Source organism: Pseudonaja textilis, chromosome 6 (assembly GCF_049901715.1).
Source record: "Pseudonaja textilis isolate UNSWEBS1 chromosome 6, rPseTex1.2, whole genome shotgun sequence".
NCBI lineage: Eukaryota > Metazoa > Chordata > Lepidosauria > Squamata > Elapidae > Pseudonaja > Pseudonaja textilis.
This window is the reverse complement of record NC_141995.1, coordinates 24,674,491-24,691,510: the sequence shown is the minus strand read 5'-3', so window position 1 is coordinate 24,691,510 and position 17,020 is coordinate 24,674,491. Positions and strand designations below refer to the sequence as shown.

The following is a 17,020-nucleotide window of genomic DNA, read 5'->3' as shown; positions in this document are numbered from 1 at the left end:
GTATTTAATTTTTTACTAGTATTATTTCCAACTTCTAGATTGAATTGAATCAGGGGTCAATTGATTGGGGAGGGCTGTTTTATAGCATTTTAAAATTTTACCAAGATTAGTAATGCACAAATGCACTAATTAAAAAAATGAACAGGTTTTGCAACAATTTAATAATATTTATAGTTTTGTGCATTCCAGTAATGAGAACTTGGTGCCCATAAAATAAATAATAATGGAATGGTAGGCAATTTCAAACAAACAAAACAAATGCAAGAATCTAGATTAATGTTCAACTGATTACCTGATAATTTCATGAGAAGTTCAGATGCTGCTTTGACTGATATATCCTGTTGCAGTACATTTGCTGGCACTTCTTGTGGTTTGGGATTCTCCTTAGGAATATTTGGGGCAGATACTTCAGGTTCATGACTAAAACCATGACTGGCTTTAGACAACGTGGAGCTTGCACTGTCCTCATCTTTTGGTTCTTCTTTCACTTTAAATGTAGGTGTCAAGGGTTCTTTTTGATTTGCAGCTATTAGAAAAAGAGGAAACAGTGAAAGAAAATGCATGAATACAAAATCAGTTCACAAGAGGAAGCTAAACATGGGCAATCACTGGGAAATCAAGTTGAGAAATCCCAACATTTGATATATTTCTCCAATGTTTTTCTTTTCTTTCTTTTAAAAAAAGTATCTTCATTAAATTTCAAAAAAATTAAAATACGTATTTTTCTTAGAATTTCTTTCTTTGTCTAACTCATATAAACTAATCACATGGCTTTGGTTCCTGTGGCAAACTATATTAAAAGATAATTTGCCAACCTTGAGGGCAACAAAGAAAACAAGGAAATGTTGGTTTCAAATAACCATCTCAGATTTAAAATCCTAGACTTTTGAGCTTTGAACTGACCTTTTATAAAATGTAATGGAAAGTGATCAATATTATTCTGCAAAGTGAATTTGTTGTGTAAGCTGCCTTATAATATTTATAATTTTATATATACATTGTGTTGTAAATTTACAGAGACTGTAATGTACTCTGTCTTATTTGTTCTTATTCAGTTAATTTGAAATGTTTTGACTGTTTAAATGTTTAAAATGCTTCTAACAGCATTTGTTTTTAATTTTAAATGTAGTTGATTAGTTTATGATTCGATATGTTATGAAACACACTGCAGAAGATTCTCTATTTGTTGGCTCTATTGTCCCTTCCTTGACTCTACTGCCCCTACTTATAACCACAGTTGGAACTTCCATTGCTAAGAACGACAGTTGCTATATAAATTGTGTCCAATTTTACAACTTTTTTTGCTGCAGTTGTTAAACAAACCAGCACAGTTGATAAAAGAATCATGTGAATGAATGTTAAGCAAATCTAGATTTCCCTCACTGAATTTGCTTGTCAGAAGTCAACTGGGTAAGGTCATAAATGGTGATCATGTGATCCCACCCCCAATGGTAAAACCATCATAAATACATGGTGGTTGCCAAATACCTGAACTTTGATTGTGGATGGAAATGCTGCGATCATAAATATGAGGATTTGTCATAAGTTATGTTTTCAGTTCTGTGGAAACTTTGAACAGTTGTTAAACAAATGGTTATAAGTCAAAAATTCCTGGAATAATCCTTCCTTTCCAAGCAATGACCTGAATCTAAGGCAATTCGCTAACCCAGGGGTGTCAATCTCAAGGCCCTCTAGCTAGACCCGGCCCACGGGCCACATTGGAAACAGCGAGGGGATTCGCTGCAGTGCATGTGCCAGCAAAAATGGATGTTGGAAGGGCTGCAAGCAGTCTTCCCAAGCTCCATTTTCGCTGACAGAGGGTTGCAGGAAACCACTGCAGCTGGAAACGGAGCTTGGGAGCCCATTTTCATTGGCAGAGCACTTGGACCATCACAGGCACCCTTGGTATGAGTGACGTCAAGCTGGCCAGGCCTACCCTGTCCCCCTGACGTCAAACAACCCTGATGCGGTCCTCAATAAAATAGAGTTTGACACCCCTGTTCTAACATATATAGATGTTAGAAAAAGCTGCTCTGGAACTGATAATGGTTCATTACCATGAAATTCATTCAATTTACAATTTTGAGAGCTTTTTATACATAACTCCAAGCTAACTAGCTAACTCTACCCTGAACAGGGACTACAGGGTCATAAAAAGTGAGTGTGTGCGTGCGCGCACGTGCATGTATACATATTAGCTTTTTGTGTGAGTGCTTGGAACTTTTATGAACTTTCATGACTGAAGATCCCTAATACTAACCACAATAAATCCATATAAATAAAATAAAATAGAGCTCTATACAGGTTATTCTTACACAAAAATAACACACTGAAATAATTTGCCAATTTTTCTTGTCATCCATTCCTGACATTCTTACAAAAATAATAAAAAGCCTTTCTACTCTTTTGTCCAGCAGAACAAAAGTAACATTTTGTGCTGATTGATAGCAGTAAATATATCTTAGATGTTATAGCTGAAATACTTTAAAAGGCATTTATGACCATCTCATTCAACACATCTCTATTCAATAAATTAAAAGAGGTGTCCAGCTCATAAGAATCTTCAATATCGGCACTCAAGCTCAATTAAGTTAGTCGTATTACCATACCTATAGCATGGATATAACTGATGATTTTCAGCTTCCAATACTTGAATATAGATTTAATAGACATTTATAGAAGAAAAAAGCAGTATTTCAACATCTGGTCTTTTATAAAGTTATGAACCTCACATGATGGCTATGCTTATAATTGCCTTCAGAGTCCCAATTACTCACAAAACTGACAGAACACATACATCCTTTGGGACAAGAACTATCAATGACCCATCTGTGGATTCCTCAAACAATGCCTTCAGGGCAGTCTAAACAGACTGTCCCAATCAGACTTGGCCCTGGCATATTTTCTTTTTCATTTCTTTAATTGTCCTTGCCATTTTGCTCATTTGCAGAGCAGTCTGAAGTGTATTGATCTGGGCCAAAGCAAGTACTTTTCTGCAAAAAGCTGACAGAGAACTATCCTCAGAGTCTTTCTCCTAACTCATATTTCTGTTTGTTCATTTTATAATAAATAGAAATGTTTCCTTTAAAACATTGCTAGTAAATCACTCAAGTCCACTAAATAAAACATAGTTTTATGGAAGGGATCTATTTTAAGTATTGCCCTGTTGGTTCAATGCATTCCATAAGTTATTTTAAATGCACATTGTTCTGATCGATGGCTTTAATTTCTTTCTTAACATAACATCTTTCCCTTATGTGGCACTGACACATCTACCAAGTTTAGATTTTCATCTAAGAGATGTATCTCACTCCTTCAGTGACTTTATAGCATGTTGCTAGGTAACAGTGCACACAAGTCAAGTTTGAGGACCTTTTTGTTAAAGACACTATAAAATAAATGCTTCGGTCCTTTTTGCATAAAAGATCTCATCTGGGTCCTTAGTATTTCTGTTTGCTAAACACTACAGAACTGCTTATCAATTTCTGAATTAAAAAAACGGGCATCAAAAGAGAAGAAGCATTTACTTTTTGGTCCCTCTTTTTCTCTCTCCGTACAAAACTTGGTTTTGCATCTATTTCAAACTATTTTAATCCATTTAAGGCACAACCTATTATTATATATTTAATTTATATGAACTTAAAACAATATAATCTAAACTATTGGGTTAGTATGACAAAGAAGATAAAAATTGATTATAGGTATAAGTCTGGCTTTAAAAAAGACCATCATCTTAAGAGAAAACATTTCCCTTTCTTTCAAATCTGTATGCTTTAAAAAATGAAATTATCAACTCTAATATATATTTATAATAGTTTTTCTCTAAGTAGATTTCACTATGGAATTTACTCTTTGCAGGCATGTACCTTGAAAAGGCTAGAATAAAACATTTCCTTAATTCCATCATTTTCATGTTTCTCAGAACTGCATTCATTCAGTTTCTTTTATTCTTGGTTTTTCTTTCCACCCTTCCATTTTATATTTATTCCACCCCAGAATAAAAGGATTAAGAGCATATTGAAAGGCTCAAACAAATTCCTATGTGATCACCACTACCCTGTATACTTGGCAGTTACTGGGGAAAAGGGCCTTCCTAGAATGTTGAGGAATGCTTTCACTACAAAGGTTAGCAAAGCACCTACTCAGATGTCATTTTTCAAACATCAGGCAAGTAGTTTGGTAAGATCCTGTAAATCAGTTTAAGCTGTTTCATTTTGCAAGTTGCTTCTCTTATATATTTTCTGTTTTCATTGCATTTTTGAAGTGCTTTAAGCCACCAAAATATTTTAAATGATCAGGTTATAAATACAGAACAGAACAATCTTAACAAGGCAAGGAAGAAAACACTGGCCTCTTCAGCCAAGCAAATTGGAGAAAGCTGTTCACAGTGAAGACTACTAGTTACCCATGTTTAGCAGTAGCCCATAGAAGTAGAAGAGCTTAGATACAACATTTCCTTAAGTCTATCCTGGAATGTCCATTTTTCCTATTACTGCTGAAAGTGTTGCAATTTCTTTCCCCTTGGTCATAAGAAGAGTCATGAAAATACTTCTTATAACCATCACTTTATTCTGCAATTGGGGGAGAAAAAGGAAGATATCCCATACTGTAACTCCCTGAGAATTTTTTTCTCATCCTGAGGACATAAAACTGCATTTTAAAGTGAATTAATAGATATAAAATATCAGTGAGGAATTACCAAGGAAAGGGTGGTATACATTCTGCTGATCCTCCAGTTCATATAGCGCTCTCATTTACTGAGATGCAACGCACATAGGTGATCAATTAATGTCCATTGAAAAGGGCGCTGTCAATCTCTAAAAGGCTGAAGAGCTACAGATCACACTTCCCAAACATATTTTCTCTATAGCAGCTTCTAAAAAATTTTCAGCCTTAAATTACAGTAAAGTAGCTGCCAGATTTTTATTTTTTCTTTCTTTAATAAATGTTGAGTGAGAAAATAGTAAGGAAAAAGATGACCATGAGGGCACAGAGAACATTATAGCTTTTTTTTAAAGTAACAGAAATGTCAAGTAAAAGTTTTGAATGTGTTAAGAAACAATATATGCATCTTACTAAGTAACAGCGTTCTAATGACAGATATGCTGTATGCCATCTACGATACCTTGACTAGTGAGCGTGTCCAGTGATCTTTCTGGTTATAGCTTCAGGATTCATCTAAGATTATTAGTGTAAGTGCTACTGCGTTGTTATAACAATCAAGAATAAAACTATATGTTTTAAAAAATGCTGATTCAAAACCTAGAATCTGTCCACTGATTCATTTCCAAAGCAGTATTACAGAGCAACCTGAGTCTAAGTAGCCAGCGTGATTAGACGTTGTCTGAACCCAGTTGAAATTGTACTACTGTACATCATAACCTCAGTAATTTCTGCAACCAGATTCATTGGGAGATTAGGAAATAGGTTTTTTTAGAGTTGTGTTTTGATAAAAGTCAGTTCCCAATGTCAAAGAGCTTTGCAGGAAACAAAGCAGTTCAGTAATGTCTGAGTATTTCATGAAGATCTGTGGTCGTTTTTTTTCTGGGTTGTTGTTTATGTTTAGCCTTAATGGGACTTCTGTTTCTTGGCAGCATTCTACAGTACTGAAAAGCATGCGCTTATTGGAGGAATTGTGTCTAATGAGTTTTAGCTGGGAATGCAAGTAATTCCCAGTATCGCATTAAAAAAGCTTTTATGTTTTATTAAGTTTGACAAAGCCTGGGTCAGAACAAGTTGCTTCAAACTGGACAAGTCTATGCTCCCATTGTAATATGTGCTTTTACATGTAAAAAATTAGGAGTAGATAAAAGTCAATTAAAGGTTAATCAACCAGTTTCAGAAGTGAGTTAGTTCAACTTTCAACGCAGAGGAGCCAGGGCAACAAATGTTGCAGAGTTTCCTTTGCAACTGTAGGGTAAAGTAGTTTCCTACTGGTAGGAACTTTTGTTTTATTCTGTTTCTAAGTTATCCCCTTTTCAAAAGCCAAGGTATTATGGTGCCTTGACTTCTTCCTACCCTTCTCTGCCAGAGGAATATATTTTGCTATAAATTTCTTTTTTTAAAAAATGAAAATGGGCAAAGACAGCTGAGATTTATTGTCAAAAATCGGAACAGGGATGCAAAAACAGTCACTTCAGGGGATGAACAGTGAACACACTGAGGTTCACTTCTCAATCATCAAATATTTGACTGAAGTGTTTAATAAAGCAATTTGCATACATTCCTATATGAAACTGCCCTACTTGTTCTTCTTGGAGTATTACTGAGATTTAAATATACCCATTCTGTGAATGTTGTACTTCTTCAAATGTTATGATAAAATTATTCGCATTATAAGCTTAAGTGCTTTTAGATGCAATCCACAGTGTAGAGAACCTTTTGGGCACAAGTGTCCACAGCTACCAAAATAATTATATTAGTTGATAGAATCAATCGTAGACATCCATTTACCAAATAATGAACTATACACTCCTAAGATACTCTCTCCTAGTGCTGTGGGACACTGGTGGCATCCAAAGGCAATCCTGAAAATAATTATGTATGCATAATCCATATTTTCATTATGCATTTAAATGCATTATTTTGAGAGAAAACAGCATTTAAGATATGGGTGTCCAACGTTTTGGCTTACCTGGATCACATTGAATGAAGAGTAACTTGTTCGGGTTGCATATAAAATGCACAATATAGTTTTATACTATAAAATCACATAATAATATTAAAGGTTTATGGGGCCACATTACTAGCTGTCTAAGCTGCATGACGCCCCCAGACTGTGGGTTGACACAGCTGATTTAAGATGCCTGGAAATATATTTTAATATCCTGAAAAGACTCTTATTTTCATGGCGTAAAAAAGCATAATAAAATGGCCCAACCTAGGGAGAAAAAAGTTTGGTTTACCTGAAAGCTTCATGAGAAAATCTGAAGCCATCTTGACTGATATATCCTGACTGAAAAGTGCTGATGCTGTATTGGTCACAAAGTCAATGGGGTCTTTTAGCTTTGTACTGTTGGCAATTCTGTCGACAACATTGAGGGCTAAAGAGGGGCTAGGGGCACTGCTGTCATCTTTGGGTTCTTCTTTGACTAGCAGAGGTGGGATGGTAGTTCCCACCTGCCCAAGTGCATCAGGAGATCTAGAGGCAGCAGTAGTTCCTACATGGTCTGTTCCTCCATCCATCTCCTGACCCATTCTGGAATTGTCACTCAGTAGTGGTGAGATCTTGACATCCATTTCTGGAATTTCTTCCTTCACTTTGGCTTCTGTCCTCAGAAAGTGTTGGTGGCAACGCATGTGGAGTTTCAGACTGAAATGGCGAGAGGAAGTAAATGGACATAGTTGGCACTGAAATGTCTCTCCACGGTCCTGGTGTTGGTGAACCTAATTCAGTAATAACAACAACAGGAATAATAGTATATCTCTCAAATAAATACAAATCCCTTGTTAAGTTCATAGAGATCTGCAAATGAATTTTATAGATAGAATCTTATAAGGGCTGTGAGAAGTTAGAAAAAGAGTCAGTAGAAGAAATGTATATTCAGTAAACTGACATTCTAATATATTCTGTATTGCAATTCTCATAAGATTCAATTGACAAAGTCATTGATAGGAGATTATGGGAGTTATCATCTAAGATACATATATAGGGCATCAGACTACCCTGTTTCTCCAACAATATGGCCTCCCCCAATAGGAAGTCCCAGCATGTTTTATAGGCATGAAATGAAATTAAGCCCCTCCCCCCAAATTAAGGCCTATATTAAAACATGCAAAATGGGGGGAATGGTGGGGGGGCTTTCCGTTAGGAAGTACTTTTGTTGCACACCCGGATATGGTGCTGCCTGTGTTGACCCTGATACGAAGTGCCCCACCAATGCTGAGGTCAACATCCAAGCCATTGCCGCCCGCCTGCCCGAAGATGCAAGGGGGGGGGAATTAAGTCACCCCTAAAAAGACGGCCTAGCCATTTTTTCGGGGCTCAAAAAAAGAAAAAAGACCGGCCTTATTATATGAGAAACACAGTAGTTACCACTTACTGATTTATCATCTCCCTTCTTCCTGCCATGATTTTTCTTTCTTATAATGTTCTGTATATTTCATTTGAGGATCTCAATAATTTTAACAGAGAGAGTCAGCATACAGAACTCAAAGTGGCTGTCCTTCTATATACAAGAATTTAATGAAGAATATTTGGCTATATGAATATTTCTCCAGGAGTCACTGAATAAAAATAATCAAATTATTAAACACCGGGCTGCAAAGCTCATTGATTCCCAAGTTATATCCAAAAACAAGTATTTCCTAGGATGTATATACAGTATATGCCTATGTCCGTGTACACACATAGACACACACACGCATTTAAAGACAAATTATTTGATTATGGCTAAAAATTAACAAGTATTTTTTCAAAGATAGTAGTTAGGTCAGTACTTTTATGATACTTTTACATCATAGAGTTGGAAAGGCAATTTAGATACCTATCTACCCTCTGCTTGAACAAATCCAACAAAGTGAAACCCAATATCTCTCAAATCTTCTGCTAGATAAAATGAATTTATAACAATTATGTTAATTATAAAAAATATGCTTTCATTAAGAGTTGCTTTAAAAACCCCAACAATCTTAAATGCCAGAATTTACCAGCCTTACCTTCATATGTGACTTCAAATTGTCTTTCCGTGCACAACGAAATGGACACAAGGGACACTGATGACTTTTTAAGCCAGTATGGATCACCATGTGCCGTTTCCAGTAGCTCTTCCTTTTTATAACCAAGCCGCAGATCGGACATTGGAAAGGTTTTCCACTTTCTTCTTCTGAGGCTTAGAAAAAAAGGAGGGAATTTATTTCCATTTTGTAGTTTTTCAATGTTATGAAACACTGAGGTGTTTTTTTTTTCTTCCTTTACCTGGATACGGAACTTTGAAACCACAACTTTACACATATTGTAATCTTTTAAATCTTATTAAATGCAATGGACTTTTAATCCCCATTTTTCTGACATGGAAATCAAATGATCCAACCCCCCCCCCCCCCATAACCCCAATACTAAATGATACAGGACAGGGCCCAAACATACTTTGGACAACCAGCAGAGGATGCTACTGTTCTTCACCTAATCTTATAATTCACAGCTCATTTGTCTTGCACTATGTACCATTACAAAAGTGCCTTTTTTTCATTTTATTTATGACATACCAAGAAACAATACAGCAACATCATTAGGTACCCCCAAATCTGACTTAAGATCAGAGGATGATATATTCCACTCCTAGTATTGTGAGATTCCAAAATCACTCTTAATGACTGGTTCTGTTCTAAGAAAATCTTAGAAAAATCTAAGGCTTCAATTTAACTTCAGATAAAGTGACAATATTTAGTTTTTGTTCAACTGTTTTATCATTGCAGTAATGATAGAAAAATTAACTTGAGCAACCCAACCCAACCCAACCCAACCCAACAATCTGCTCTCTTTATATGTAGATAAATATAAATAATTTATTTTAGAGTAACTTAAGCAAGCTAAATTTAGCATCTCTAGCTAAAGAATACATAAAGTGCTGCTTCTTTGTCATGGACAAAGGTGGTAAAATCATCAACGAAAATTAATATCAGACGAATCTTTCCTCCTTCTCATTTTTGGTCTGTTGAAAATCTAGAATAGAATCCTGCAAGCAGAGCAGAAGATTCACTTCACCCAAATTAAGAATTCAATTTTACATTTTAATGTAATGAAGCCTCACCCAACACTAGTTTCTGCAACAATGCTTACAGTGTCAAGCTTAACCCAGAACAGTGTTCTATGTACTTCCTGGGTAACTTAAAAGTCCTTTGAATATATTCCAAGAAAACTAAAATGAAATCTCTCTCTCTAATTTATTACAAAGCACAAGTGGAAAGGCAAAAGAAAACTATGATCTGCCTTTTTAAGCTCAGGTCAAATTGTGATTTTCAACCATATTTTGCCTAATACATCACAAATGGACTAAATTAATTAGTGTGTAATACTAATCTAGATTGTAATATAAGCAAGAGAAGCCATAGCACCTAACTGCTTGTATTTAAAAGTAAACCCCAATGTAATCTGTTTTAGACATTGCATGTGTGAACCCACCTGTTATGAAACAGTAATGAGAATGTTGATATATTTATTATTTTATTTTATTTTATTTGTCAATTGTTTACAAGATAATAAGTATAAGTGTATACATAATTATGAATACATGAAATGGGTACATATAAGAAAAATAAAAGAAACAATAGGACAGGGACGGTAGGCACGTTGGTGCGCTTATGCACGCCCCCTAGAGACCTCTTAGGAAAGAGGTGAGGTCAATAGTAGACAGTCTAAGGTTAAAGTTTTTGGGGTTTGGGGAAGAAACTACAGAGTTGGGTAGAGTATTCCAGACATTGATCACTCTGTTGCTGAAGTCGTATTTCCTGCAATCAAGCTTGGTGCGGTTAACCTTGAGTTTGTATCTGTTGTGTGCTCTTGTGTTGTTATGGTTGAAGCAGAAGTATTCATTGACAGATAAGTCATTGCAATGTATGATTTTATATACCATGCTTAAATCAGACCGAAGACGGCGTAATTCAAGGTTTTCTAGGTCTAGAATTTCAAGTCTGGTGGCATAAGGTATTCTACAACGAGTAGAGGAGTGGAGAACTCTTCTTGTGAAATATTTCTGGACTTTCTCAATTGTGCTAATATCAGATACGTAATGTGGGTTCCAGACTGATGAGCTGTATTCGAGTATTGGTCTAGCAAATGTTTTGTATGCTCTAGTTAGTAGTGTGATATTACCAGAAAAAAAGCTACGTAGGATTAGGTTAACAACTCTTAATGCCTTTTTGGCTATGTAGTTGCAGTGGGCTCTAGCACTTAGATCATTAGAGGTGAGTATTCCAAGGTCCTTTATAGAGCTTGGATCATCAAGATCTTGACTATTCAGCTTGTATTTTATTTTCTGATTTTTTTTTGCCAATATGTAAGACAGAGCATTTATTTGTTGAGATTTGAAGTTGCCATTTGTTTGACCATTCTGATACATAGTCAAGATCTTTTTGAAGGGTAGCAGTATTGTCTGTGGTATTGAACAGCTTTACATCATCAGTGAAAAGAACGCAGTTGCTCTTAATATGATCACAGAGGTCATTTAGGTAGAGTATGAAGAGAGTTGGTCCTAGAACACTGCCTTGGGGGACACCACTATTGACAGGTACAGAATTTGATAGGACGCTCCCAATTTTGACCATTTGTTGTCTGTTTGACAGGAATGCTTCTATCCAGTTATGCAGTTGTCCAGAGATACCATAGGATTTTATTTTTAGTAGTAGTTTGTCGTGTACCACTGAATCAAAGGCTTTACAGAAGTCTATGTAGATTGCATCTATTGTTTTGCCCTGATCGAGTTGTGTAGTCCATATGTTTTTGCAGTGTAAGAGTTGCAGATTACAGGATAGTTTTTTTCTGAAACCAAATTGTTTATTGGAGAGTAGGTTGTTTGTCTCTAAATGGAGGATGATGGATTGGTTAATAATTGATTCCATGACTTTACAGGTGACGCAGCATAAGGAGATTGGTCTGTAATTTTCAACTAGGCTGAGGTCTCCCTTCTTGAAGATGGGGATGACTGTGGCTTGTGACCATAGTTTTGGCAAGGAGCTGGTCCTGAAAGATTTTTCAAAGATTATGCTTAGAGGTTTGGCTATGGCAGTGGGAGCTTTTTTAAGAAGTAGGCACATATTCCATCCGGTCCAATAGATAAGAGATGGTTTTAGATTGCGAAGTGCTTTTTCAACATTGTCTTCTGTAAAATCGATATGTATTAGATCATTGTAGTTATCTGTGGTTCGGCTAGGAAATACTGGGCATGATCCATTGCTGTTTACAAATATTGAGCCAAAAAATGTGTTAAAGATGTTGGCTTTAATGGTGTCATCGTTGCAGTCTTTACCATTAGGTCCTATCAGGGGTGGGATGGACCTTGAATCTTTTAGCTTGTTGTTTACAAAATTGTAAAAAGCACTGGTGGAATTGGTGCTTAGAAGGTTTTCCTCTTGTTTAATATGATAATTGGTGCATTCGGTTTTTATCTGGTGGCATAAATTTTTGTATCGGCTTTTGAAATTGGCAACGTGACCAGATTTGTTTTTCCGCCAGAGTGATCTCTTTTTGATTGAAGTTTCCTTATTGTTATGGGCAATCTTTTTTTTGTTTTGTTTTGGGAGTTGTTGTTGGTACATATAGTTTGATAACTCTTTTGACTTCAAGTAAAAATATGTTGTATTGATCTCTAATATAGTCATCATGAAAACATCAAATTCATATGGAATGTTCACTGTTCTTGCTCTGAGTTGTTATAAAATTTGGGTGTGAATTTATGCTGTAAGATTTTGCCAAGTCTTGTCGGGGGGGTTATGCCATTGTGTAATATTGTAGCATAGTCTCTGGGGCCAGAAAGAGTTGCTGATTTATGCATCAATTAACCATTTAATTAGGCATGTTCAAATTACATGAATCAAAATAAAAAACAGAAGAAACAGTTTCCACTCTTTTTTCAATAGGTTGATTTGTATCTGATTATGATAATTTATTTCTAAATCTATTTCTACAAATAGAACCTATCTATTAAGTTTTGCCTTTATATACGAGGCTATTAGATACCGTTGCTGCAAACGTTATCAAGGCAAGGGATAGTTTTGAAACTAGATGAAAAAGCGTAATAAGTTTATGAGATAATCATCAGGTTAAGTCTTGGCATCTAAAGAGATGTGAGGATTTTGCCCACTGCATTGACATAATTAACCATCTGACATTACACTGCACATTTCTAGTTCTGTTATGTTTAAGTTTACAATGTTACTGTAGCAACAGAAAATATTTCTGTAACTGCTGAAAGGATATCGGATTATCTTCAAAACTGCCAAAATCAGTGACATACTCTCAGAATATTAAAATCCAATGCCTAATGCATTCATCAGCTGTTGGTCTTATTTGAAAAAGTAAAATGTTACTAGTTCTAGTGTTCTGGAATCAATATCAATTAACACTTAGACCAGGGGTATGAAACTTACATCATCATGGCGGCGTCAAGTGACGTATCGTGACTTTTTTCCCCTTTCCTAAATCAGGTAGGGATGTGGCCAGTGCATGAAGCATCCATGCCACAGGCCACGAGTTTGACAGCCCTGAGCTTAGACTTATATATGGCTTTACAGTGCTTTATTCACTCTTTCCCCAGGAGATGAAGGCAGCACATAGTCGCCATTTATTCCAACAATAAACTTATAAGAAAGAATGAAAACAGAATGATTATTATTCCAAAGAGAAGGAGTTACCTCATGTTGAAAGGGAACCTTAAGATGAACTCTCATTGCAAGGAACATCTATTAAAAGCATGGGCTTGTAGTTGGAGGTCACTCTATTTTCTGCTCATTAAAGATCATGGATATATGTGTCTTTTTTTCCAGCACTATGTTATTCATGTATATTTGGAGGCCCAAAGAGATTCTCTGGGATTTACTACTGAGTAAATGAATGTAAAGAACCAGGGTTAATACATTTAGGCATTTCATTTGATTTTAAATGCGCACTTTGGAGAGTGAGAACAGACAATCTTCAACTTACAACCATATTTGAGTCCACAATTTCTGTTGCTAAGCAAGGCAGTTGTTAAGTGAGTTTTGTCCCATTTTATGATATTTCTTACCACAGTTGTTAAGTGAATCACTGCAGCTGCTTAGTTAGTAATGTAGTTGTTAAGCGAATCTTGTTTCCTCATTCACTTTGCTTGTCAGAAGGTCACAAAAGGTGATCACAAGACCTTGGACACTGTAACCATCATAAATATGAGCTGCCAAGAACTTTGAACTTTGATTATGTGATCACAGGGCTGCTGTAATGGTCATAAGGGTGAAAAATGGTCATTAGTCACTTTTTTCAGCACTGTTATTACTTCGAACAATCACTAAATAAATGATTGTAAGTCAAGGACTACCTTTATCAGGTTATAGAAAGCCAATTAATTATTAAGTAGTAGATGAGGGAAAATTCTTTCTCCTCATGCTATTTATATTTAGCTTGTAAATATATTCAAAGACTGATTTCTTCACAGGAAATGTTATATATCCTAAACAACCATGTTGTGCTTGTTAATGGAAGGTTTCCATTTAATTACTAGTGAAAATGGCCAAAAGCCATTCACTCAAAAGCATTGTGCCATCTATGTTACTAAGCTTCTTCACTCATCAGAAAAAGAGGGAAAAGGTTTTTTTTAATGTTCAAAATCGAGCCTGTTGTAGTAAGTTATCTATAGTTCTATAAATCTGGACCTATTTAACGATATTAAAGTAGCATCTGTAGATAAAAAATGATATTTTTCAAAGCAGGGTCTTAACAGGATATGCAAAGCAGAAATCTTTCAAAATCAGAATTTGTTCTTTATTTTGATATTCACAGAAGTGTTATTTTCATTCATCCAGGTTGTATTTGTCCCAAAGATGCGTTTTCCAAAGGGCAACTGGACTTTTTTTTTCTTTGAAAACATTTCGCTTCTGATCCAAGAAGCTGCGAAACTGTAACTGTAACCATACAGCTAAGAAACTGCAACAACATCTTATGGCTATGAACCAGAAATACAAAACAAATAATATGATAATCAACAGAGACAACAGAAATAATGGCAATCCGAAGAAAAAAAGCATACCTTAAACAAAGCAATAAAGGGAACGAGCATAAAACAAGTATCAAAGTTCAAATATCTAGGATCATTCACCAAAGATAGTAAAACAGAAGAAGAAATTAGCATATGACGCAGTAAGGCAAACCCAATATTGGAACAGTTTGTCTACTCCTACAACATAAGGTAGTACAAAGAAGCATCTCATAGAAAGCATATTCATCCCCACCCTATGCTACAAGTGCCAAACATGGACACTTACAATAAAATATAAACAAAAGTTAGTCACCAGGGAAACTAGATGTTTGAAGAAAGTTGCTGGACTGATCAGAAGGGATAATGAGATCATAAGAGAAAGAACTGGCATAGAACCAATCTTAAACCGCACACATAAACAGCGAATGAAGTGGTTTATCTACCTGGAGAGGATGTCTTGGGATTCCATTATGCACAAGGCATATAAAAAAGTGAAGTTCAAAGAACACAAGGCAGACCCAGAAGATAAAGAGACAACATTAAAGACACACTACAACAGCATCGAATAACAATAGTTTAAGGCACTAGAAGAGCAAGAACCGGAACTTTGTAAGTCCCTGAAGACACCTGAAGCGATAAGAGAAAGTGAAGAAGGAGAAGAACTCCAATTTGTAGTGTTTATTAATTGAGATTAGAGTTTGATTATTAAAGAGGGGGATGAAGGACATTGGAAACAAAAGTACCTAACAATACTTAAAATGTTAGGTATTTTTGTTGATTTTTACTTCACCTTTGCTGATGAATAGAGCGTTTCTTTTATTATGTCTCTTTTTTTGTGAGCAATCTGCTTGGCACGTTTTAATTTTCTTTTTCTTTTTTTAAAAATGTTTGTACATGACTTTGCACAAACATGATTCTATGTTTAATATATTAGTAAACTTTATTGGACTAAAAAGAAGTTATATTTTCACTTTTAAAATGCAAATAAGTTATTTTATACTAAGCAACCCTCTGCTCTAGGTATGAATGTGTGTGTATAAATATATATACAGACACACATACATACACAGAAATCATTAGTTGATACTAAACACAGCTTTCCAATAAATCTGTACTAATCATTTGAAAGTAATACATGACAGCATGTAAAGGCACTTTTGAAACACAGGTAGTCCTCAACTAAACGAAAGTTCATGTAGTGACCAAAGTTACAATGGCATTGAAAAAAGTGACTTATGACTGTTTTTCCATATTTATGATGATTGCAGCACCCCAATGGTCATGTGATAAAAATTCAGATGCTTGGAAACTGACTCATACTTATGACAGTTGCAGTATCCCTGGGATCATGTGCTCACCTTTTGCAACTTTCTGATAAGCAAAGTCAACGGAGAAGCCCAATTCATTTAACAATCATCTTACTAACTTAACAACTGCAATGATTCACTTAACAACTGTGGCAAGAAAGGTCATAAAATGGGACACAATTAATTTAACAACTATCTTGCTTAGCAACAGAAATTTTGGGCTCAATTATGGTCATAAATTGGGAACTACCTGCAGTTAAGCTTATCTTATTTCAAGCCATTCCAAGGGTTAGGGTTAGGAGGATGTGAAAACAGCTGCACAAACTCAGAAAGAGATACAACTTGCTTTAACAATTTGAAAAGCAATGAATTGTACTCATTATATGCATTTTGAAACATCCATTTGAAAAGATTTGCACAGCCTTGTATCTTGCCAATACGAAAAATGTATTATATAACCTCATAATTTCTTATTTCATAACCTTTAGATATGCCAGACTTTACGATCTAGATCTGAAAGCTTTTGAGAGCTTTACTCATGGTCTTGTAGTTCAGGTTTGATTATCCTGAAACTTGAGATGATTTATGAAAGCGAGGAGAAAGCCATCTACTAATGGGTATAAACTATAATAGACAACTAAAGTAGAGCCATCTGTCAGTTATAAACCAAGTACTTGGGCTAGCTCCTTACAGACTCCATGAACAGAGCCTCACTTATGAAACACAAAAGGTATATTCTACCTGGACCTCCATATGGCAGTTTTCCTAAAAGCTCCATTTTTCCTCTAATTTTGCCATCTCTGACAGGTGACTGCAGTTTAGTGCAGGAGTATTGTACTAGCCTTACATGTAACAGTGGTTTCAAAGAGAGGCTTCATAAAGGGACAGAGCATGCTGGCTGGATGACTGGTTGCAATTCATTCACATAGTACAATCAGAGTCACTGTCATTTGCAATCAAACACACACTCACAGATACGAAATAGTCATTTATTATATATCTCTATCTCTATCTATCTATCTATCTATCTATCTATCTATCTATCTA

General features: G+C 35.5%; 1 protein-coding gene across 6 annotated transcripts in view; it reads right to left on the bottom strand.

The window, feature by feature from the left end:
- The window catches only part of ZNF827 (zinc finger protein 827), a 147,638-nt gene that overhangs the window by 71,112 nt on the left and 59,506 nt on the right, over positions 1-17,020 (bottom strand). For all 6 annotated transcript variants that reach the window (XM_087936061.1, XM_087936062.1, XM_026698117.2 and 3 more), the window contains exons 3-5: positions 8,659-8,831; positions 6,906-7,386; positions 293-526 (exon numbers count right to left, since the gene is read on the bottom strand). In XM_087936061.1, the coding sequence (XP_087792187.1) occupies positions 293-526; positions 6,906-7,386; positions 8,659-8,831 (888 nt within the window). The remainder of the gene's footprint in view (positions 1-292; positions 527-6,905; positions 7,387-8,658; positions 8,832-17,020) is intronic.